This window comes from Ambystoma mexicanum, chromosome 2p (genome assembly GCF_040938575.1).
Source record: "Ambystoma mexicanum isolate Mex_15411 chromosome 2p, UKY_AmexF1_1, whole genome shotgun sequence".
Taxonomy (NCBI): domain Eukaryota; kingdom Metazoa; phylum Chordata; class Amphibia; order Caudata; family Ambystomatidae; genus Ambystoma; species Ambystoma mexicanum.
In genome coordinates, this window is record NC_090923.1 from 1,116,403,036 (window position 1) to 1,116,426,903 (window position 23,868).

Sequence of the window (23,868 nt, forward strand, 5' to 3'; positions counted from 1 at the left end):
TTAATGAAATGGGCTTCAGATCTGTCCAATCAAGACATGTAATTGGTTGAAGCAGGGCTGTGTATTCGCCCATACTTTATTTAATTGGTATCTAGCAGATATGACAGTTTATCAGAAACTAGAAACGTGTTCTCCTGGTTTGGGTAACAGGCAACTTTCATGCATGATGTAGTTTTCATTGGGTATGTGGTTTTTGCTTTACAGTGAAAGCTAAGAGGTGTTTATAACTATTCATAAAAATTAGGATTAAAAATCAATAGTGACAAAACAAGCGGCGGGGCAAGGGCGCAGTGTTTGGCGCCGCTGGTGTTCGGCGCAGTGGTGTGAGGCCACATGGATGCTCTTTGGACTATCCTCACACCTGGATGACGCTGTCTCCAATCGAGGTAACTCAGGAACTAATACCCCGTCCGTGTTATTTTGCCCTACTCTGCACATTTCTGGAACTATTCCCTGGGGGCTTCAACATGCCGGTGTCTCTTGGCCAAGCCACGGGGGAGATCCCAGCCCCTACACCCTTCGTGTTCTTTGGCCCTGAGCTCGGCCCAGGCCCGCCTATAGGCACCATGAGGAAAATCAGGCAGCTAAAGAGGAATTTGAAAGTGGAAGCTACAGCTGCTAAAACTACATTGCTTGTGCCAGGAATACCCCATGAGCCCACTGCAACCACAGCATCCATAGCCTTCAGGGATGCTCACCTGCTGATCACAGAGATCTGCCAATTTCTGGGCAACCCTGGGGCAGGGCCCCCTCCCCTACCTGCACTGAGTACGGCTGTTGTAGCTGAGCCCCAGCCGAACATTCCCATTTGTTCAACCCCTGTTTGCCCTCATGCTCAATCTGCACAGTCGCATCAACGGCTTTTAGAAGGGCCTCTCCCTGCCACAGACCCCCACGATCACGGGTAGCGAGGGCGAGCCAGAAGTTGACTCTGCATCTCCCCTTCAGCCCTGTGCTACCCCACCCTTGACCAGCACGATTGGGCTCATTGTTACCCCAGCATCTACACCAACGGTCATTTCTGCACCAGAGAGGAAAGAGGATGGTGGCATGGGCTATCCTGTCTGCTGCTGTAACTGCAATCTAGTTCTGGCTGAGCTCTCCCAGATTAAGACTCTGCTCTTGACCCTCATTGCAGTGGCGCCCAGCAGCATAATTGCAGGGGATTCAACATGTAAACAAGCTGAGGAAGGGGGTGATTTCTGTACTAGAGCTGACCCGGATTGTAACTCCCCAGTTTACCCCCCCGCCCCACTCTAATAAGGATCCTCATCCTCCTTTGTCCACTTGTCCACTGCCAAACAGGAGAATATAGAGCCTAACCCTCCGAAAGTAAAGATGAATGAGGGGCCACCCATTAAGCTACCACAGCCCAACTGAGCGCATAGGGGGTGCCCACCTCCCGTCAACTCACATTCTCCCCAACCAAGTATGGTAGGCCGCAGGACACCAGGACTATCTTACTAAAAAGAGTCCCGAAACCACTTTCAAACCGACCAGAAGCAAGGGAGGCACTCCTCAACAAAAGTCTACACTGGTTGAAAACTACAGGGGGCTCTCCATTTCTGACTAAGGATGACATTGTCAATTGTGCCAGAAAGTCTAACTGGGGAGAAGACGATTCTGTTGAACTAAATCTCTCTGACAATGAAGTGGTCACGAACATACTGAAAGCCTATAAGTCTCGCACCACACACCCGAACAGTGTAATTGAACTGTGTCACTTTCCCGAGGGCCTCAGACCTTTGGGTTCAGTGTTGACAGGTGGAAATGCCATCCCCTTGGAGGGTAAAAGGGTTAACAGGCTCTCCCACAACCATCATTAACTACAGCGGGGTTGTGCTTGAATTTGTCTTGACCTGCTAAGGGGATACTGTAATGTCACAGAGTTTCCCTGTTTTCAAACACTGGATATGCTTTGTATTGTACATTTTGTGATTGTTATTCATACTTTCATGGCTACCACGCAGAATAAAGTTATGTTGAAGATAATAGTTTTTAACAAGATAATTGTCAAATTTGATATTCGTCTGATAACCAAATAGATGCACATAAAGGTTATCAATATCTCAGTATAATATTAAATAACAATTAAGTGGAGCCAACTCTTAAGTGATGGTTGAAAAAACAACTACCAAAATGCAAGTGCCTTGATGTGTTTTAATGCCTCACTCGGTGGCTATATCTTTAGCCACTGAATGAGGTTTATAAGACGACAATTACGTTGGTAAAACTACAGAAGCTCTGAAAAATTTGCATTTTTTCAATTGAAATTGATAGAGAAAATTGCAGATAAATGTTGGAAAACTCTAATTGGACTCCCACAAGGCACCCCATTGTAGTATATATTGGCCTATTTTGGTTTTATTAACCATTGAATCTGTTGCCACAATCTGGATTACAATGCACATAAGGTATCAAGTCGGTAATAAATACATGGATGATAAACAGGATTATGCAGGTAAGGCCAATGGTATAGAATATCTGCCCTATATTCCTGCTCTGGGCAAGTGTGTCGGGTAAGTGCATGTATTCCCTTGTCCAAAGAAGAGGAGGGAATATATGTGGTTGTGTTTCACTTTCTGGCCTTCATATGAAATCACAGGAGCAGGGAAGGGAATTATTAGTGTTTATGAAAATATGTAGATTCTGTGAGGAAGAGAACATAGTGAAACTAATAACATGTATTGCGTTGCTGCCCGAGGTTTTGCCCTGAACACTGCACACATCTTATGACGTGATATAAACAGGGGATGTGTAGTGTATTTGGAATCGAATGATGATGGATAATCTGATGAACCCAATGGAGTCCTCACCGGTTCCCCAGCAGGGACCTCCTACCATGTGGCCAGGGGACGGCAGCCGCTACCTGATCCTGACCCTAGGGGTGGTTATATGAGGGAGGATCACATGGGAGGAGGCAAATACCGGGGAGATGTTTTGACTTCATTGGATAAGAAGTGGTATTCTCCCCTTTGCCATGAGGAAGACCCTCTAATAGCTGAGATCGTAATGGCCTATGTTATACTGGTCAGGCCTGTCCCCACCTTTCATCCAAACACCCACAACTCACACATAACACCTTTTTTTCTGATGTGCCTTTACGTGAAATCTCTGAGAAAAACCATCTAAGAGTTAAAAGTCCAATAAACTACATGGACTCCAACTCCCATAACCACTCAGGTACTGAGACACGGAGAGGGAGTTTGTGCAATGTGACAGGAGCTTGAAGCACAACATGAAGGGTTGTTGTTTTTCCAAGTGTTCACTGCACTGGACATTTAAAGATGGCAACCGCACTATTGGATTGAGTAGTGCAGGAGAATACGTTGAACCCCAGGCTGAGGATCCTGATTGCGAGGCACATGAACAAGGCGTGGTAGAACGGAGAAGGACGCTGGAACAGGAGGAGAAACACTGCGTGCAAACAAGAGCCATTAAGATGCTTTGAGACGCGCAGGAGCTCCTGGATGTTGGGCCGCTCGAAGAGACAGTATTCTCCAGTCCGGGTCGTAAAGGAAAGCGGGCGTGTGGCCGCACAGGATGCTGAAAGAACGTCTCCAGACTTCAAAATGGAAAGCGGGTTAAGGAACCACAGAGGTGCACGCAGAATTGGACACACTGGAAGGAACCAATGAGTTTGCCCAAAGCAGCTGGGGACCCTAGGGGGTTTTGACAAGCACACCAACACATTTTTGAATAGTACGAAATTGCTGATGCAGAAAATACCCGATGTTTGTTTGAATACAGTCAAGGTAAAGTACAAAGGAAAACCCCAATCAAGTACAGATGCATGAGATTCCAGTGTCGGGTGTGAGCAAATGTTACCATAGGCAGATATACCAAACACGTATAGGAATATGCTATTGTGGTATAGCCAAAGAACTGTGAAACGCATAAGAAGCCCTGACAGGTGAATATACCACGCAGCTGTAATTGTATAAAGATTCCTTGCAGGGGAGAATACCAGGTGATCTGCAAAGTTACAAGGAATTCTACGGAAAGACTGTTACATAATAAATAAACAAGAACTTTGTGAGTCCAGTGAAGAGACAAAGGAACTGTTAGTTAGACATTTTTGCCATCCTATTTAAGAGTGCAGGGGCAGGAGACCACCCTCTGGATCCAAGGGTCTTTACCCTGGAAAACATAATCATTGGAGTCATTCTTATACTTTTGCTTTTTTCACACGTTTGCCAACAACATGTTAAAGACATACCCTTGCACCCCTTTGTTCTTTTGTGTATAGTGTGAGGGTCAGGATAGGACGTTTTGGACACAAGGATGGCTTTTCACTTACTGGCATCCTGACACAGACAGATTCTTAGTTTTTGGTTTGTAGGTAGGGAAGTTCCTCTTTAGGACAGGGCCAGAGAGCAATTTCGCTAACCCATGTTTATTTAATAAATGTCTTTAACCAAAAACATGACAACTTTGTGTCCAGCTTTCATTTCTGACCACTCACATTAAGAAATATAAAAAAAATGTTGATTGTTTGAAAATGGGGACAGCTGTACAGGATAAAATAATGTACAGGCAATTGTTATAATGTAATACAGTGTCATATGTGCAGATATTTGTAATTTTCTTATATGTTATGAAGGTTTTAAATATAGTGCTAAGTGTGATAGTACAAAACGTTGTATGTAACGATATTATACTTGTTTTGGTTTCATACATTTTCATTGAAATGATTTGGATTGAAGAGACTGTATACTATAACATGCAGCAATAGAATGATTTGTACATAACTTGTTAGAAACCTCATAGAAAAACATGGTTATAAAATTGAGTTAAGAGAATAATCAAAAAGAACAACATCATCAGACTATACCAATGAACTATACTAAAAGAGGCATAGCTATATACATGAAACTCCAGAATGAAGTGCAATCTTGGCGCACAATTTGAGACACAGACTGGGGGGTGCACAGACAAGAGGGACAGACAGGAGAGGGACTTTGAGACGAGAGTACTGCATAACACATGGTGAATCAAGCTCATCCAATGAGCTAAGCATATGGCAAACAAAATTAATTTTAGAGATCAGACGTTGGCCCGAAAAAATTAATAAGCCACGTGCAGACATGTTGTGATAATTTAGATAGTTAGAGAAGTAGAAACATTTAGAGTCATATTTACCCAATAAGTTGAGATGCTTGGCCATACAGTGTTCAAGTCTGTGAATATGACAGATATTATTCCACAAACCTCTAGCACAGAGGTCTTCAAACTGTGGGCCGCGCCCCCGCATCAATGCGGGTAGGGGGGAGTGCGAGAGCATCAGCATGAAATTTAAAAAAAAGATTGGAGGAAATGGGCAGTGGGTGGCTCACATGGTCGGGCTGGAGCATGCAACTGTCTCAGGCACCAATTGAAAAGTGGCCCGCAGTTGCAAATGGATATTCATTCCTTTAGTCACAGACTGTTTGAACAGTACCCAAGGCGGTGTTTTTTATGTTAAAATGTAAGCAAATTGTGATATTTAAAGAATATTTATTGAGCAACAATGGACACAATTACTAGCTGCATAGTGAGGTAACTCATCAAACTGTCCCACATTGGCCAAAAACGTGGCCTATTTTGATTTGCCCACACTAGCATTTTGCATTTTTGGTACGGGCATTGCCCTAGAGGCAAGACCGAGCCTGGCAGCTCATCCATAATAGCGAGGGGGCGTCCACCCAGTGGCCCCCTCACCCATTATTGAGGAGCCAAGGAGCCAGCCCAGTGGAACACTGAGCACTCCCTCAGCTGCTTTTTCCAGCTGAGGGAGTGCTTCTGGGCTGACTGAACTGTCAAAGGGAAACACAGTTTCCCTTTGACAGTTCAGTTCAGTTCCCCAGCCGCACATGCTCACTGAGCCATGCAAGGCTGGGATGTTTTGCTTCACCATCCTTGCATAGCTCATGGGAAACGCTGGCTGGGGCACTGTATATCTGTATGTGCGAGGGGGGAGCTCCTGCCCCTCCTTGCACATTTGGAGCAGGGCATTTCAGCACCCACGTGCAGGCCCCTGCAGAAGGTATATTTATGTTCATTTATTTTTTATTTAAATATGTGTATGGATGCGTGTATGCTTGTCTTATGAGTGATTGTATGGTGATGGATGCTCATGCGAATGATAGAGTGATTGCTGTGTGAATGTGTGTGTGTGTGTGTGTGTGTGTGTGTTTGTTTTGGTCCGTTGAGCTGAATTTGGCAAGTGGGTGGTTGCTGCGTTCGGTTGCTATGGCATTTTTGGGTGAAATATTGATACCCCTCACTTAAAAAATGTACCAGCCACCACTGGCCCCTCGGACTGTGTTGAGAACGGGGTGGGGGGAGCCCAGGGTCTGTGGTGGGAGCAGTATGGGCAGGCGCCATGAGATAGTGGTGGGAGCAGAGTGGGGACCTGTGATGGGGTGGGGAGAGTGGAATGAGGGAGCGCAATAGTTCATAGCTATTTGTACATACTGTCCATTTGGCATTTCTGTGGGGGGTGGGGCGGCCTGCCCAAACTTTGCTCAGGGGGGCCCCAGGCCAAAAAAGGTTTGCAGACCACTGCTCTAGCAGATAAGCTCTGAAAATGCTTCCAATTAGCAGCAATCAGTTTGATAGCAATGGAAATGAAAACATCATAAAGGAGGCCCGGACCAACGAGAGTACCAGTATTGCCTGCAATGTTGCCTAGTAAAATGTTCGTGAAGGACAAGGGTGTATTGATTTAAAAAAGAATTCTTAGCGGAAACCGGACATCGCAGCAGAACCTATACACATAGGAGCATGCAAAGAACACACGCTTAAAGGTTCTGCAGGAAGTCTTACATGACCAGCACATCCCATCAACAGTTCGGTTAGACATGTATTGTCTTTGGAGTGAACAATGCTCTGCGTGTGAAAAAGAAGAGATATTCTGAGGCATGTTGCCTGAGGTGGATATATGCTTCACTAGCCATATTATACAGCCATCTATCAAAACAAAACACAATCCCACAGTGGTGACATCCTTCTCTGGTGTTAGCATGGCACTAGCCCAATCCTCTGCGAGTGCTCTTCTGCACCAACCTTCTTCACTCACATTCCCAGGCCAGCACCGCCCTTCTCTAACCTCAGAGCCATAACATTGTTCTCTTATGTTCCCTGAGCAATAACTGCCTTTGTCGGCATAGTAATAGCATTCTATTATTCCAGGCCCGTGCATTCTTCACCAATAATCACACCGCAGCAGCAACCTTCTTAACAAGAGCAGTGATATCCTTTTCTGGTATAACCAAGCAGGAAAATCCTTTTCTATCAATATCAGGGCATTGACAGGTTTATCTAGCAATCACAGAGAGCAGTAACAGCCTTCTCTAGCAGCACCATACCAGTAAAAACGCTCTCTAGCAGTAATGGAGAAGTGCCATCCTCCTCTAGCACTACAAGTACAGGAACACACTTCTCTGGCAGTGCCAGAGCAGTAACATCATTCACTAGCAGCTACCTAACAGTATTCATTTTCTCTAGCAGTAGCAGAGCAGTGGCGACCTCCTCTAGCAACACAGGAGCAGGAACAACATTCTCTAGAGCACCATAACAGTATTAACTTTCTATAGCGGCAGCAGAGCGGCAGCATACTCCTCTGGCAACACAGGAGCAGGAACATCCTTCTTTAGATGTAGCAGAGCAGTAACTTTTTTCTATAAAAGGGCCATAGCAGTAGCACCAGTGGCATCCTCCCCTAGCAACACAGGAGCAGGAACATCCTTCTCTAGCAGCCCCATAACATTACTAACTTGCTCTAGCAGTGGTGGAGCAGTGGCATCCTCCCCTAGCAACACAGGAGCAGGAACATCCTTCTCTAGCAGCCCCATAACATTACTAACTTGCTCTAGCAGTGGTGGAGCAGTGGCATCCTCCCCTAGCAACACAGGAGCAGGAACATCCTTCTCTAGCAGCCCCATAACATTACTAACTTGCTCTAGCAGTGGTGGAGCAGTGGCATCCTCCCCTAGCAACACAGGAGCAGGAACATCCTTCTCTAGCAGCACCATAACAGTATTCACTTTCTCTAGCAGTAGCATCCTCCTCAGCATCAATACAACGGCAGGAGCATCCTTCCCTAACAGTACCATAACAGTGTTAACTTTCTCTAGCAGTAGCCGAGCAGTAGCATTCTCCTCTAGCAACACATAAGCAGGAACATCCATCTCTAGAAGTATTGGAATAGTAACATATTTCTATAACAGGGCCAGAGCAGTAACATCCTTCTCTAGCAGCCCCATAACATCAATAACTTTCTCTAGTAGTAGCAGAGCCGTGGTGTCCTCCTCTAACAACACAGGGGCAGGAACATCCTTCTCTATCAGCATCATAACAGTATTTACTTTCTCTAGCAGCAGCAGAGCAGTAGCATCCTCCTGTAGCAACACGGCAACAAGAACATCCTGGTCTGGCATTATCAGAGCTGTAACATATTTCTATACCAGGGCCAAGACAGTAACATCCTTCTCTAGCCGCCCCATAACATTAATATCTTTCTCTAGCAGTAGCAGAGCAGTGGCATCCTCCTCTAGCAACACAGGGGCAGGAGCATCCTTCCCTAACAGTACCATAACAGTGTTAACTTTCTCTAGCAGTAGCCGAGCAGTAGCATTCTCCTCTAGCAACACATAAGCAGGAACATCCATCTCTAGAAGTATTGGAATAGTAACATATTTCTATACCAGGGCCAAGACAGTAACATCCTTCTCTAGCCGCCCCATAACATTAATATCTTTCTCTAGCAGTAGCACAGCAGTGGCATCCTCCTCTAGCAACACAGGGGCAGGAACATCCTTCTCTAGCAGCACCATAACAGTATTAACGTTCTCTGGCAGCAGGAGCAGAGCAGTAGCATCCCCCCCAAGCAAAACAGGAACAGGAACATCCTTCTCTAGCAGTATCATAGCAGTAAAATATTTCTATACTAGAGCCAGAGGAGTAACAGCTTCTGTAGCAGCATCATAAGAGTAATACCTTTCTCTACCAGTAATGGAGCAGTAACATATTTCTATAAAAGGGGCAAAGCAGTAACATCCTTCTCTAACAGCACCATAAGATTAATACATTTCTCTAGCAGCAGCAGAGCAGTGGCATCCTCCTCTAGCAACACAGAGGCAGCACCATCCTTCTCTAGCCATACCATATCAGTAATATCTTTCTCTAGCAGTAGCAAAGCAGTAGCGTCCTCCTCTAGCAACACAGGAACAGTAATATCCTTCTCTAGCAGTATCAGAGCAGTAACATATTTCTATACCAGAGCCAGAGCAGTAACATATTCTGTAGCAGCATCATAAGAGTAACACCTTTCTCTACCAGTAATGGAGCAGTAACATATTTCTATAAAAGGGCCAAAGCAGTAACATCCTTCTCTAGCAGCACCATAAGATCAATACATTTCTCTGGCAGCAGCAGAGCAGTGGCATCCTTCTCTAGCAACACAGAGACAGCACCATCCTTCTCTAGCCATACCATATCAGTAATATCTTTCTCTAGCAGTAGCAAAGCAGTAGCGACCTCCTCTAGCAACACAGGAACAGTAACATCCTTCTCTAGCAGTATCAGAGCAGTAACATATTTCTATACCAGAGCCAGAGCAGTAACAGCTTCTGTAGCAGCATCATAAGAGTAATACCTTTCTCTACCAGTAATGGAGCAGTAACATATTTCTATAAAAGGGCCAAAGCAGTAACATCCTTCTCTAGCAGCACCATAAGATCAATACATTTCTCTGGCAGCAGCAGAGCAGTGGCATCCTTCTCTAGCAACACAGAGACAGCACCATCCTTCTCTAGCCATACCATATCAGTAATATATTTCTCTAGCAGTAGCAAAGCAGTAGCGTCCTCCTCTAGCAACACAGGAACAGGAACATCCTTCACTAGCAGTATCAGAGCAGTAACATATTTCTATACCAGAGCAGTAACAGCTTCTCTAGCAGCACATAACATGCATACCTTTCTAGCAGTAACACAGGAGCAGGAACATCCTTCTCTAGCAGTATGAGAGCGGTAAGATATTTCTACAACAGGGCCAGAACAGTTACATCCTTCTCTAGCAGCACCATAACATTAATAACTTTCTCTAGCTGTAGCAGAGAAGTCAAATCCTCCTCTATCAGCACAGGAGCAGGAGCATCCTTTTCTAGCAATATCAGAGCAGTAACACCTTCTCTAGCAGCACTATAACATGCGTACCTTTCTCTAGCAGTATCATCCTACTCTATCAACACAGGAGAAGGAGCATCCTTTTCTAGCAATATCAGAGCAGTAACACCTTCTCTAGCAGCACTATAACATGCATACCTTTCTCTAGCAGTATCATCCTACTCTATCAACACAGGAGAAGGAGCATCCTTTTCTAGCAATATCAGAGCAGTAACACCTTCTCTAACAGCACTATAACATGCATACCTTTCTCTAGCAGTATCATCCTACTCTATCAACACAGGAGAAGGAGCATCCTTTTCTAGCAATATCAGAGCAGTAACACCTTCTCTAGCAGCACTATAACATGCATACCTTTCTCTAGCAGTATCATCCTACTCTATCAACACAGGAGAAGGAGCATCCTTTTCTAGCAATATCAGAGCAGTAACACCTTCTCTAGCAGCACTATAACATGCATACCTTTCTCTAGCAGTATCATCCTACTCTATCAACACAGGAGAAGGAGCATCCTTTTCTAGCAATATCAGAGCAGTAACACCTTCTCTAGCAGCACTATAACATGCATACCTTTCTCTAGCAGTATCATCCTACTCTATCAATACAGGAGCAGGAACATCCTTCTCTAGCAGAATCAGAACGGAACGTTCTTCGCTTGCATTCCCAGAGTAGTGCTCTAATCATCTAACAGTTCACGAGCTGTATTTTCTGTCACTCTCTCGTCATATCCATAGACTCTTACCCACGAAACGTGCTTCCAGCTCCTCGCTCCGGTTAAGGACGATGTTGTTGTCAGATGGGACGTAGGCGCAGCAGGGACAGTGCACCCCAATCTTGAGCCCAAGGTTCCTGTCTGTGGAGAAAATGCATTAATCTTTAGATCATTTTCGAATGGGACCCTAATATGGAGGGGTTACTGTGAAGCTCCAACAGGACAAGATGCGTCCGTAGAGCTTCACTGAAAGGCAGGGTGCCAATGCGAAGTAGTTCCATTAGGCAGTGTCCCCATGGAGGGCAGCATATGCCTGCAGAGCTGCCCTGAAAGAGAAGGAAGAGGGGCACATACATCTGCCGTGGAGGGCAGCATGTGCCTGCAGAGCTGCCCTGAAAGAGAAGGAAGAGGGGCACATACATCTGCCGTGGAGGGCAGCATGTGCCTGCAGAGCTGCCCTGAAAGAGAAGGAAGAGGGGCACATACATCTGCCGTGGGGGGCAGCATATGCCTGCAGAGCTGCCCTGAAAGAGAAGGAAGAGGGGCACATACATCTGCCGTGGAGGGCAGCATGTGCCTGCAGAGCTGCCCTGAAAGAGAAGGAAGAGGGGCACATACATCTGCCGTGGAGGGCAGCATGTGCCTGCAGAGCTGCCCTCAAAGAGAAGGAAGAGGGGCACATACATCTGCCGTGGAGGGCAGCATGTGCCTGCAGAGCTGCCCTGAAAGAGAAGGAAGAGGGGCACATACATCTGCCGTGGAGGGCAGCATGTGCCTGCAGAGCTGCCCTGAAAGAGAAGGAAGAGGGGCACATACATCTGCCGTGGAGGGCAGCATGTGCCTGCAGAGCTGCCCTGAAAGAGAAGGAAGAGGGGCACATACATCTGCCGTGGAGGGCAGCATGTGCCTGCAGAGCTGCCCTGAAAGAGAAGGAAGAGGGGCACATACATCTCCCAGGGAGAGCAGCATGTGCCTGCAGAGCTGCCCTGAATGAGAAGGAAGAGGGGCACATACATCTGCAGTGGAGGGCAGCATGTGCCTGCAGAGCTGCCCTGAATGAGAAGGAAGAGGGGCACATACATCTGCCGTGGGGGGCAGCATGTGCCTGCAGAGCTGCCCTGAAAGAGAAGGAAGAGGGGCACATACATCTCCCAGGGAGAGCAGCATGAAAAGGAAACAAAAGGGGAGCTCCAACCACATATCAACTTGTTGAAAATACATTACTATTTGTTTGTCTACTGAATTATACTAACTAGATTACATAATCATGCTTCAAAAATAAGCTTAGTGTCCCTTGATTGGGTAGTTTTTGATGTGGACTTAATCCATGCACATAACACTAGGCAACAGTTTTAGCTTGTGAGACTGCTTTATTGTTTAGCAGTTATTCTAAGGCCTGATTACTAGGCGAACATCTTTAATATTGTTACTTCATACTAAAAGCATATTCGACATAAAAGTAGGCATACATGTTGTACAAAACATAACAGACAATATCTGAATCATAGGTATGTTAGTTCTGTGCTCGTGGTAAATATTACATCATATTTGACCATTTCACGTATGTAAGAAACCAACTCTTTTTAGTGGTACAGAAGTGCGTAACAAAACAGAGTGCTAATGATCACGTATTGCCTTAATATGATTTGGGAGGAACATGCTTGAGACCTGTATCCAGTACAGGTAGTTTCTAGTCTGTTATTTTAGTCAGGCTTAGGGGCTGGAACCTGCTAGGGGGACCAGCTTAGTGGTGGACTGAATGTCCCAACAGAGAACCAAACCGTTGCAAACCTGAAAAGGCAGGAAGATGGGTACAAACATCTCCCATGGAGGGCAGCATGTGCCTGCAGAGCTGCCCAGAAAAGGCAGGAAGATGGGCACAAACATCTCCCATGGAGGGCAGCATGTGCCTGCAGAGCTGCCCTCAAAGTGCAGGAAGACGGGCACATACTTCTCTCATGGAGGGCAGCATGTGCCTGCAGAGCTGCCCAGAAAAGGCAGGAAGATGGGCACAAACATCTCCCATGGAGGGCTGCATGTGCCTGCAGAGCTGCCCAGAAAAGGCAGGAAGATGGGCACAAACATCTCCCATGGAGGGCAGCATGTGCCTGCAGAGCTGCCCTCAAAGTGCAGGAAGACGGGCACATACTTCTCCCATGGAGGGCAGCATGTGCCTGCAGAGCTGCCCAGAAAAGGCAGGAAGATGGGCACAAACATCTCCCATGGAGGGCAGCATGTGCCTGCAGAGCTGCCCTCAAAGTGCAGGAAGACGGGCACATACTTCTCCCATGGAGGGCAGCATGTGCCTGCAGAGCTGCCCCGAAAAGGCAGGAAGATGGTCACACACATCTCCCTTGGAGGGCAGCATGTGCCTGCAGAGCTGCCCTCAAAGTGCAGGAAGATGGTCACACACATCTCCCTTGGAGGGCAGCATGTGCCTGCAGAGCTGCCTTGGAAGAGCCTATGTGTTCCAACTGAGTTATATATGTGCCTGTGTGTATGGGTTTATGAGATTAGCATGGGTAAGAAATTACGAAAGGGAGCAAAATCTCCCTTAGGCATGTGTGATTAAAAACTCAAAATGCGAGAAAGAAATTAATATGTAATTGCGCTTTCTAGGCGTGGGAAGGGGCACATAAAGTGGGTGGGGGACCATCCACAAAAACAGGGAGTAGGTATAAAATATAGAAAAATTTAAATGCAATTTTGCAATTAGAAATGTGTAATGTCCTGATGTGTACTAACTACAGAGCTCTGTGCCTGTAGATTTGCAATGGATTCCTATGCATGTAGAGCTCAAGTATAAGGCATCATGGGCCTGTATAGCTCCTTGGGTGTGCAGGATATGTTCATGCAGCTCCCCTTCAGTGCAAGGTAGTAGGCCTGTAGTGTCCAGGGGAGGAAACAATGGGCCTGTAGACTCAACTCTAAGGTAGGGCCTGCCTGCCAACCCTTGTGTAGTACAGGATGTATCTGTCAAGGCCTGTGGAGGGCGGGATGCCTATGCACGTAGAGCTCAAGTATAAGGCATCATGGGCCTGTATAGCTCCTTGGGTGTGCAGGATATGTTCATGCAGCTCCCCTTCAGTGCAAGGTAGTAGGCCTGTAGTGTCCAGGGGAGGAAACAATGGGCCTGTAGACTCAACTCTAAGGTAGGGCCTGCCTGCCAACCCTTGTGTAGTACAGGATGTGTCTGTCAAGGCCTGTGGAGGGCGGGATGCCTATGCACGTAGAGCTCAAGTATAAGACATCATGGGCCTGTATAGCTCCTTGGGTGTGCAGGATATGTTCATGCAGCTCCCCTTCAGTGCAAGGTAGTAGGCCTGTAGTGTCCAGGGGAGGAAACAATGGGCCTGTAGACTCAACTCTAAGGTAGGGCCTGCCTGCCAACCCTTGTGTAGTACAGGATGTGTCTGTCAAGGCCTGTGGAGGGCGGGATTTGCCTGTAGACTCCTGTAGGGTGCAATCTGCCAATCATTTTTTTAAACTATTTTATTCAATTTACCAACCTACAATCAAACAATGAATACAATTCAGAAAAAACAATTCAACCGTATTTACACAAAATAATATAAATAAAACGATAATTTCACCCTTTGCCCCCAAAAAAGAGAAAGAGAGGAGAGATGGAAAGAGAAAAAAGGAGAAAAATAAAAAATAAAAACACCCCACAAATGCCCAACCCCACACTTACTCTCTACTGCATCCATCTGAAACTTCATCCAACATACATTTCCTGTTATGAATATTACATTATATTTATTCAAATGGAATAAATACAGAAATGTTTACTTATCTTATCCAGCGTCACATCAAACATTCCCAGCTTAATCCGAATCAAATCTAAGGAAACCACCCCCAATGTTTTCAAAAGTCTTCTCCTCATCATTCCTCTCACAATGCCACATAGTGAGTACATGTCCTCCAACCACATTTCCATTGTTGGGCAAGTGTCAGATTTCCAATGACTAGAATCAATCAATCTTTTTGTGACCATTGAACTCCTCAAGATGCAAGTCACTCAGTGGTGTCGTGAATCCTCTAGATGCGTGTCCTCTCCCAGAATCAGATCAGTGTTTCCCAGTTAAATTCTCTCTCTTCCCTCAAGACTCTGTTCATCACCTCGGTGATTCCTTTCCAAAATGCTCTTACTTTATGGTATTGCCAGAACACATGCTCTCGTGAACCCTGTGCAAGACGGCAATTCCAACAAGCATCTGCACAACTGAAGCCTTGTCCGGTGTCCAAAATACGCTGTTCAATCCTTTTACTTGCCGTGCCCTTTCTCCTATATTCATGGACATTCTTGGAGTATTTTGGCATGCCGCTTCCCAGCGTTGTTGTGACATTTCGACGTGCAGACTAACCGACCAGGATGCCACGCACTTTTCATTGCAACCTGAATTCTTGCTTAAACGTTTATACAATTTAGATGCCATATGATCTTGTCTGCCTATAACCTTGATAATGCCCATCAAATCAGTAGAGGCTGGTGCTGCAATGTTTACTGCATTTCTCAGTTTTCGATATTCTCTCTATGTGCATTCATTTATCTCAAACTTGTCTTTTAGTTCTTTGAATGAACACAATTTCCCTGCTTGAAACAGGTCACCAATCCTTCTTACTCAAGCCAGAAACCAATTTGGCCAAAATATTTTTTTTTTCATATTTGAATTGCAGGGTCCAGCCCTCCATGGGAGATGTATGAGATGTATGTGCCCATCTTCCTGCAATTCCAGGGCAGCTCTGCAGGCACATGCTGCCCTCCATGGGAGATGTATGTGCCCATCTTCCTGCAATTCCAGGGCAGCTCTGCAGGCACATGCTGCCCTCCATGGCAGATGTATGTGCCCCTCTTCCTTCTCTTTCAGGGCAGCTCTGCAGGCACATGCTGCCCTCCATGGGAGATGTATGTGCCCATCTTCCTGCAATTCCAGGGCAGCTCTGCAGGCACATGCTGCCCTCCATGGGAGATGTATGTGCCCATCTTCCTGCAATTCCAGGGCAGCTCTGCAGGCACATGCTGCCCTCCATGGCAGATGTATGTGCCCCTCTTCCTTCTCTTTCAGGGCAGCTCTGCAGGCACATGCTGCCCTCCATGGGAGATGTATGTGCCCATCTTCCTGCAATTCCAGGGCAGCTCTGCAGGCACATGCTGCCCTCCATGGGAGATGTATGTGCCCATCTTCCTGCAATTCCAGGGCAGCTCTGCAGGCACATGCTGCCCTCCATGGCAGATGTATGTGCCCCTCTTCCTTCTCTTTCAGGGCAGCTCTGCAGGCACATGCTGCCCTCCATGGGAGATGTATGTGCCCATCTTCCTGCAATTCCAGGGCAGCTCTGCAGGCACATGCTGCCCTCCATGGGAGATGTATGTGCCCATCTTCCTGCAATTCCAGGGCAGCTCTGCAGGCACATGCAGCCCTCCATGGGAGATGTATGTGCCCATCTTCCTGCAATACCAGGGCTGCTCTGCAGGCACATGCTGCCCTCCATGGGAGATGTATGTGCCCATCTTCCTGCAATTCCAGGGCTGCTCTGCAGGCACATGCAGTCCTCCATGGGAGATGTATGTACCCATCAATCTGCCAAACATATGCCCAAGTGAAGGGAGCATGTGCCTGTGCTGCTCAGATAGAAGGGATGCAATGACATGTTGAGCCCTTATGTGGACCAGACAGTGGCATATTGCTCGTGGGATGTGCAGTAAGACAATAAGGAAGGGAGCAGAATAAGAATGAACGTCATCCTCCAAGAAGCACTTTGCAATAAGAGCAGGTGTGATAATAAATATGTCTAGTTACTCAAGGAGCCATGTCTGCACCTTTCATTTACATTAGAACTGTCGACGAGGATGGGGTTCTGACCATGCGGCGAGCTTCGTTGACAGCATATGGCCAGGGGGCACTCTCTGAGTAAGTAATGCAGCCTAAGGTTTCACACAAACTTACTGCAGCGGCCGCATCACAAAAGCCTACAGGTGTGGTATGGGGTTTCCTCATGAGGATGAGTGCACGGCTGTGGGTCAGCCCGGACGGGCCTGAGGGAAGGATAGCCATGATCAAGCTACATGTCGTGTTACTCAGCCAGACCAGTACGCCCAGGGTAGTGGGGGAGACTGCATGAGACCTATGTAGCACGAGAAGGCCCTCATATGATAAGGGAAATTCTCTGCCTCTCTGAAATGCAAAGATCATGCCGACAATGTTTCCATCTTTTTTCTCAGCATGGAAGTAGAAAGCGGAGGCATATTAAATTCCAAGTCGCCTTTTAAGTGCCATGGGTCCCCCCCCCCGTGCCAAGGCCTTTTTTGGTGATTTTGGTATTTCGCCATTCAATGCCTTCTAACGTTTTCTGTTTCATTAACTCCTTAAGTGTGAGGTATCTCGTCCTTGGCAACAGGGAGGTAATCACGCGCCCTTGGCACTTAAGGGGTTAATATGGGGCTCTTGCATTTGTCATATCATCTCATGTGTGGGGGAGCAAATTGCTGCCTTTTCTCCTATGATGGTTAGTGGTCTGGGAAAGCTGAAAGTCCATAGAACTAGACTCACACAGATGAGCCTGTGAAGCCCAGAGCGCAGCCTTATAAAGGGGTGCCATGCACTGTCATCACAGCTGAGGGATCAACAAACACCTCAAAGCCAAGGTCTTTAGGCTTAGGGGTCTTTATTTGAAGCAACAGAAAACTGTAAGGGATTAGGTAGAACTGGGACAGCATGGCAGGAAACGCATGGGCAACAGCAGTGAGGACCGCAACCCGCCAGTCCTTCCCTTGCTGACTTAGGGTCGGCCAACTGGCCATCACCTCTCACTCCCAGTCATTTGGGTTGCAGTGCACAGGCACTTCCTTCTAGGCTCTTGTGCTTGAATACTTGGCTTTTGGAGAAGATGTCATACGTTGCTCTAATCCAGGCATAGAATCGGGACCACCAGTTCTGATGATCCGGGTCTCATGGATGGATAAAAGCTTTGTTGACACTTTGCCAAGATAACTATAGGCCCTGTTGCTGTTACGGTTAGGCCCTTGGGTGCTGGTTGCAGACCTTGACACAGTCTCTCCAGACAATTAGGCCTCAGCTATCCTCGTAGTTCCTTGCCCCTTATTTGGACACCACTTCCTCTTTACTCTCTCCCGTCTTCTCCTTCCCCTCCTACTGGATCTCTCTCCTATTGTCCTCCTCAGCATCAAACAGTGATCTGTTCCTTTCCTCCTCTTCTCTTGCTTTCCTCTCCTCCAGCTATTTCCTCTCTTTTACATACTCCCACTGGTGTTTCTATTCTCTTCCTCTTTAGCTTTCTTGCCACCAACACCTCTTTCCTCTTGGTTGCTCCTTCTTCCTCCTCCGGGTATCTCGTCTCTCCCTCCAGTACATCTAGGGCAGCCCCTTTATTCCTCTCCAGCTCCTTCCCATGAGGTCTTCACACCTCTTCCTTCCTCCTGCTAGTCTCTGTCCCTCTCTCGCTCTCTCTCTCACCTCCCTCTCTCTATATCTCTCTCTCTCCTGTCCTTCACCACCACCACTACTTCAGTTGCTCTCTTTGCCTCTTCCTAATAGTGTCTCTCTCTAGCTCCTTCCTTTGACTCCAGACCAAGCACTCCTCGCCATGTCCTTCTTCTTTGCCACCTCCTGCCTGCCTATAGCCTCCTACTTTCCCACACTAACCCACACGCTTCTCCTCAATATGACTCCAGCTCCCACACCTTTGCCAAACTCCTGCGCCCATTGCCCAGCTCCTTCACGCCAGCGTGATTGCGATGTTACTATCGGCTTCTGTTTGCGGGACAGTGAGTCTTGTGATTCAGGAACTCACAACTGGACCGCAGAGTTCCCAGCTGCTCTACATTTGTGTGTGAAGAAATGCAGCCCCGCGGTCTGAGCTGCTGAAACGGAGCGTGGGGGTCACCCTCTCAGATCCATTTGTTCGTTGTCCGCAGAATGGACCGGTTGGTTAGCCACTTGAAGTCCAACTTCCCCCTTCCTGATAACCTTTTGTAGTCCTGTGGGGGTCTTCTGTCACCCGGCTCCCACAAATCCAACTTGCTAGCCGCGTGGAGGAACAGCATATGCTGACTGTTGTTTTCCAAACCAGGGCAGAGTCCTGGTGTTCTCTGGCTCGCAGAGCCCCGCTGCAGCAGGTCCATGGATATTTGCAGGACAGACATCACTTTGCATTGTCAATGCCTGTATAACTTGTCTGAATTCAGTGGTTTTCATCCCCAACGAGAGCTTGACTTCTAAGCGGGGCTGTGTGAGTGTTGACAACACCAGACATCCCAGCTGGAAGGGCAGCAACCTTTTGGGCCTGGTTTAGCTTAGGGTATCCACCTGAGTGAGCAGAGGGACCACTATGATTGGAGAACAACTCAAACGATGGCACCCAATGCTGCATTTTACACAGAATCCTTCTTGGCGAGCGCCTCATTACCTTTCTCTCCTCAGAGGCTGAACGCATCAGGTGATATTGATTACTCCCCTTACTTGTCCCTTAAAATATTTAGGGCTCAGTGCTTCGAGTTTGGCAGGTCTGAGGGGCTTCACCGGTCTTCAACCCCCACCAACTTGGAGTCCTGTTTCTGGACCTCGTCCGGAGGCTGGTGATGGAGTGGGGAACTTGGGGGGTCCTTAGTGTACTTCGTCTGGGGCTTGCATCATGGAGTGGGTGGTACCTGTCCCACGCAGTCACCCCAGTTCCATTACCCAGACTACAACATGGAAGTTCGTCTCATATCCCCACTTCTCTGAAAGCCCCTCTATTTGAGGCGGCGTATAAACTGACCTACGTGGGTCGTCGAATGGAACGTTATGGGACCATTCCCCGGTGTCTAATCCTCCCTCCATCAGAAGGCCAAGCTTTGAGCTATACGTCCCACTTTGCTGCATGCCTAACACTTTGGGAAGGGCCACTCTGGGCTTTCAAGCATGGGTCTTTAGGAAGCCTCAACTGTTTGCAAGATGCTTCTGTTTAGTGTGGCTGTAGGGTGTTAGGTTCCATTGTGCTGCTGCTGTAGTTATGTTTTAAATGTCTGGTAAATGTCACACATAGCCCTGTGTGGCCTCTTATTGTCAGTTTCCTCACCAGGATAAAATAGCAATGCTAAAACTCTTTACGCTCAAGAGGTGGGTCTTCAATTATGTTGGGTGAGAGTTGGGCATTAGCTTGTAGGGGGCTGCAGTTGGGTTCTTGTGTGGCTTTCGGATAGCCAGCTCTGGGGTGATGCAGTTAAATGTTGTAGCCAGTAGGACCATTGGGTATATTGTCTTCTAGTGTGATTCTGTTGATCATGAGGTTCAAGTGTGGCTGTCGCATCACAAGATCAAGTATGGGGCATTTGGGTCTTAGGTTTGAGCGTTCTGCATTGGGTTTCAGCTTTCAGTCTTGCACAAATGTGTGCTATATTCTAGTATGGTACAGTTGGGTGTTAAATTCCACTGTGGGTTTTAGGCCTTATAATCCTGTACAGTGCTGTTCATTGATATGTTTCAATGCGGCTACTGGGTGTTGTCATCCCTTGTGGTGCAGTTAGATGCCAGTGTGGCTGTTGGTTATTTATCCAGTTCCAGTGCGATGCAGTTAAGTGATGGATCGAGTATGGTTGTTGGGATACAGGGGTATTGTGCTCTAGTTGGATACTGTTGGGTGTTGAGTGTGAGTGTGTGTTTTTTAGTGTTATATATTTCGTTGTGGTGCTGCAGCGAGGTAGGTTCTGATGTTCTGGCGTTGGTGCTGTTTAGTGTTAATTACCAAAGTGGTGCTGTTTGGTGTTGGGTTTCATTGCGGTGAAGTTACTGCTTGTTTTGTTCATTCTAAAACCCCACAGGCATAATACCACATCTCCTCCCACACAGACTGCACTGTTGAAACGACAACATAGAAACAGTACAAAGCTCACCTCTTCTGGACAGCCACTCGCCCACAGTTTCAGTCACATCGAAGGCGATCCAACCAGCTTTACTACTGGGACGCAGATTTCTACTGTCTATATAGCGCTGGGAGGGGGCCCCAAAGTCCTTTGCTTTCAGGATCTGTGCAGGAGAAGGCAAATTACTTATTACAAGGGGCAGAAGGTGAAGGATGGCTGACGAGTCTTATGCTGAGTCTTTGATCTTACCGAATGATAATTGTGTTGTACAAATAAGGATGACTTACACAACAAACTTTTATCATTCCAAATTGTCCTAAGCAGTCAGGGTCGGACTGGGACAAGAAATAGGTCCGGTCACCCAAAGAAAAGTGGCCCACCCCTCGCCTCAAAAAAGTGGCCCACCCCTCGCCTCATGACCCTTGACCTCTGATGATATCACCGGAATTGATGTCATTTGACCCCCTCACTCCAAAGTGACATCCCGGAAAGCGATGAAACACGACCTTTCAACCCTTGACAAAACAGGAAGTCGCATCAAACAGCATTGTTCCTAAGTATACTACGAAAATTATGGTTATGATTTCACTAATGTGATATACATTTCATACAAGAATGGATCACCATATGTATCATTAATATCTGTGTGTATAGATCCATATTGTCAAATCACTGTGAATCCAAGCAGACGTCCAAGGCCAAATGATAATATGTTATTGTATGGCACTTACACTTGAGCTCTCTTTTTATATACAACAAATATGCATACAATATCACCCAACCTGTGTTGGTACTCATTTATCGGCCCGAGAAGGAGGAAAGGCTTTATGAAAAAGAAAAAAAAAATGAAACATTTTTTTCTTCCATTTCTTTTTTCCAAACCGGCCGAAAGGCAGAGGGGCCAATCCGACCCTGTAAGCAGTCACAACATTTGGAAGAATCTTAACTATGATAAAACAACCCTAGGCTAATTTAAGCATCAACTGTCACATCAAGGTAATTGAAATCAAGTTTTGGGGTTTAGATTTATTGCTGGATAGTCATCTTGCAGAACAAACTGGATCTAATACTTTGGTAACTTGTTTCCCATTGTGGCTGAAATTCCGTCTATTGCAGCTGTGAGACAAATTTGTGTCCACCAATTGCAGATATCCGGGGTGGTTGCGAGGTTCCATGATTCCTGCTGCCTTTAATAAATGCATGATGAGTTTGGAGCTTTTGTAGGATAATGTATATAAGCCCTCTGGGATTTCGTTCCCAAGGAGCATGACTATTTGGGACAGGGGTCGCTCAACATCCAACATTCTCTTAATGTGGGAAAACAATTCCTTCCAAAAGGAATGGATCTGGCTACAACTACACCAGATGTGGATTAGGGAGTCCAAATCTGGAGGGCACCTCCAGCAGGTGGAGGGGAGGGGGCGTGAGGAACATTTTATTCAACCTTGTAGGAACGAGCTACCAGTGCATCATCAACGTATAACTATTTTCTTCAATTAGACACATGCAGAGGATTTTGAAGCTCTCTGCCAAATATTATACCAGGATAAGTCATCAATAGAAGGACTTATGTCCTCTTTCCATTTCAACATATAAGCATGTGGGGTTTTAGTTTGATTCGAGGTCAGGATGGTATATAGGATTGAAACTTTCCAGGCGGCGTAATCACCAATATATAGTTATTCAAACTTGGTCATGTCTCTTCCCCCTGCCTGTCTGACTTTAGTATTGGTAATCCAGTGTCTTATCTGAATGTACTCAAATCTTGCAGAGTCAGGAAGGATAAACACCTGCTTGCATTCCCCAAATGTAAGGGGTGCATTCTCTTTAAACAGTTGGCCAAGTCTCCCCATTTCCCTTTGGATCCAGTGTAGGAATCGGGCAGGTTGTTCTCTGTTTTGGAATTCCAGATTACCCAGGACTGATGTGAGAGCAGAAGGGGAGGTGGTGGTGTGAAACCTCTGGACTACCCAATCCCAATATCGTTTCATGTCTGGGAGCAAGTTTGGTTTAAGGCTTTGCATCCTTGGGGAGAACCACATGCACTTATTTAAAGGGCAAGGTAACATATACTGGTCCATCTCTATCTAGTGCTTGGTATTAGGATATATATTCCAACCCAAGGTTGGTGCCAGTTGCGCAGAAAACAAATATCCTTCATTGCCAGGAACCCCCAAACCTCCTGCCAAATTGGATGCCAACCTCCTTCTGCAGGGTATTCTGGATCATTACTTTGCCCCATATGAATCGAGATATTAGTTATTGTATTTCTTTATGAATTTTATTTGAGATGTATTTGGGGAGGGATAAAAATGTGTATAGCAATCTGGGAAGGATGCTCATTTTTTATTACTAGTACCCTACCAAGTCAAGATATTTCTTGCTTGGACGACTGATCTGAGTTTTCTTTAATGGTCCTGATGAGGAATATTATGTTGGTAAAGAAGGTGGTGGGATGTTGCTAATTGTATCCCCAGGTATTTTAATGTATTTGATTCCCACAGGAACTCATAGCTTTGTTATAAATTGCAAACCGCCAATTCAGGCTCCATAATGTTTACCATAGTGGATTTGGAATATTTAATTTTGAAACCTGAGACTCAGCAGTACTCGCTTATTAAGGATACTATATTGCGTAAAGTTGATTCAGAATCATGCACAAAAAGATGATCATCAGCGTTGAGCGCTATTTTCTGATGTCCAATCCCCAGATCAATTCCGTGTATCTTTTCGCACTGTGTAAGGAAGGCATGGTATCAACAGTAGGACAGGCACAAGTGACTACAGTTCAAGGGTGTTCATTGAAGGTTTGGAAAACGCCTCTCTAATCCTAAATCTACAGATGGGAGCAAGCTATGGCCATCACATAATAATAACGCAGTCCTAGTGGTGTCTTGTCAAAATAAAAGGGCCTATGCTAATAAACCTATTGCCAATCCGTACCTCTAAATACAAATAGTGTGGAAAACAGTGTTACGAAAAAAAAGAAGTGTTCACTAAATGATATGTCAGGATGTTCAGGCCGTTGGCCTCCCTTCCCCACGTTTTCAGCATGGGACAAGGTGGTACACTCGAGCTTAACACAATCTCTGGCTTCTCTAGCACAAGGATACAGTCCAATC

General features: G+C 46.3%; 1 protein-coding gene across 1 annotated transcript in view; it reads right to left on the reverse strand.

Moving 5' to 3' along the window:
• Positions 1 to 23,868, reverse strand: part of LOC138567173 (transforming growth factor beta-2 proprotein-like) — a 115,122-nt gene that overhangs the window by 40,856 nt on the left and 50,398 nt on the right. The window contains exons 3-4 of the mRNA XM_069645143.1: positions 20,777 to 20,909; positions 10,912 to 11,022 (exon numbers count right to left, since the gene is read on the reverse strand). Of these exons, the coding sequence (XP_069501244.1) occupies positions 10,912 to 11,022; positions 20,777 to 20,909 (244 nt within the window). The remainder of the gene's footprint in view (positions 1 to 10,911; positions 11,023 to 20,776; positions 20,910 to 23,868) is intronic.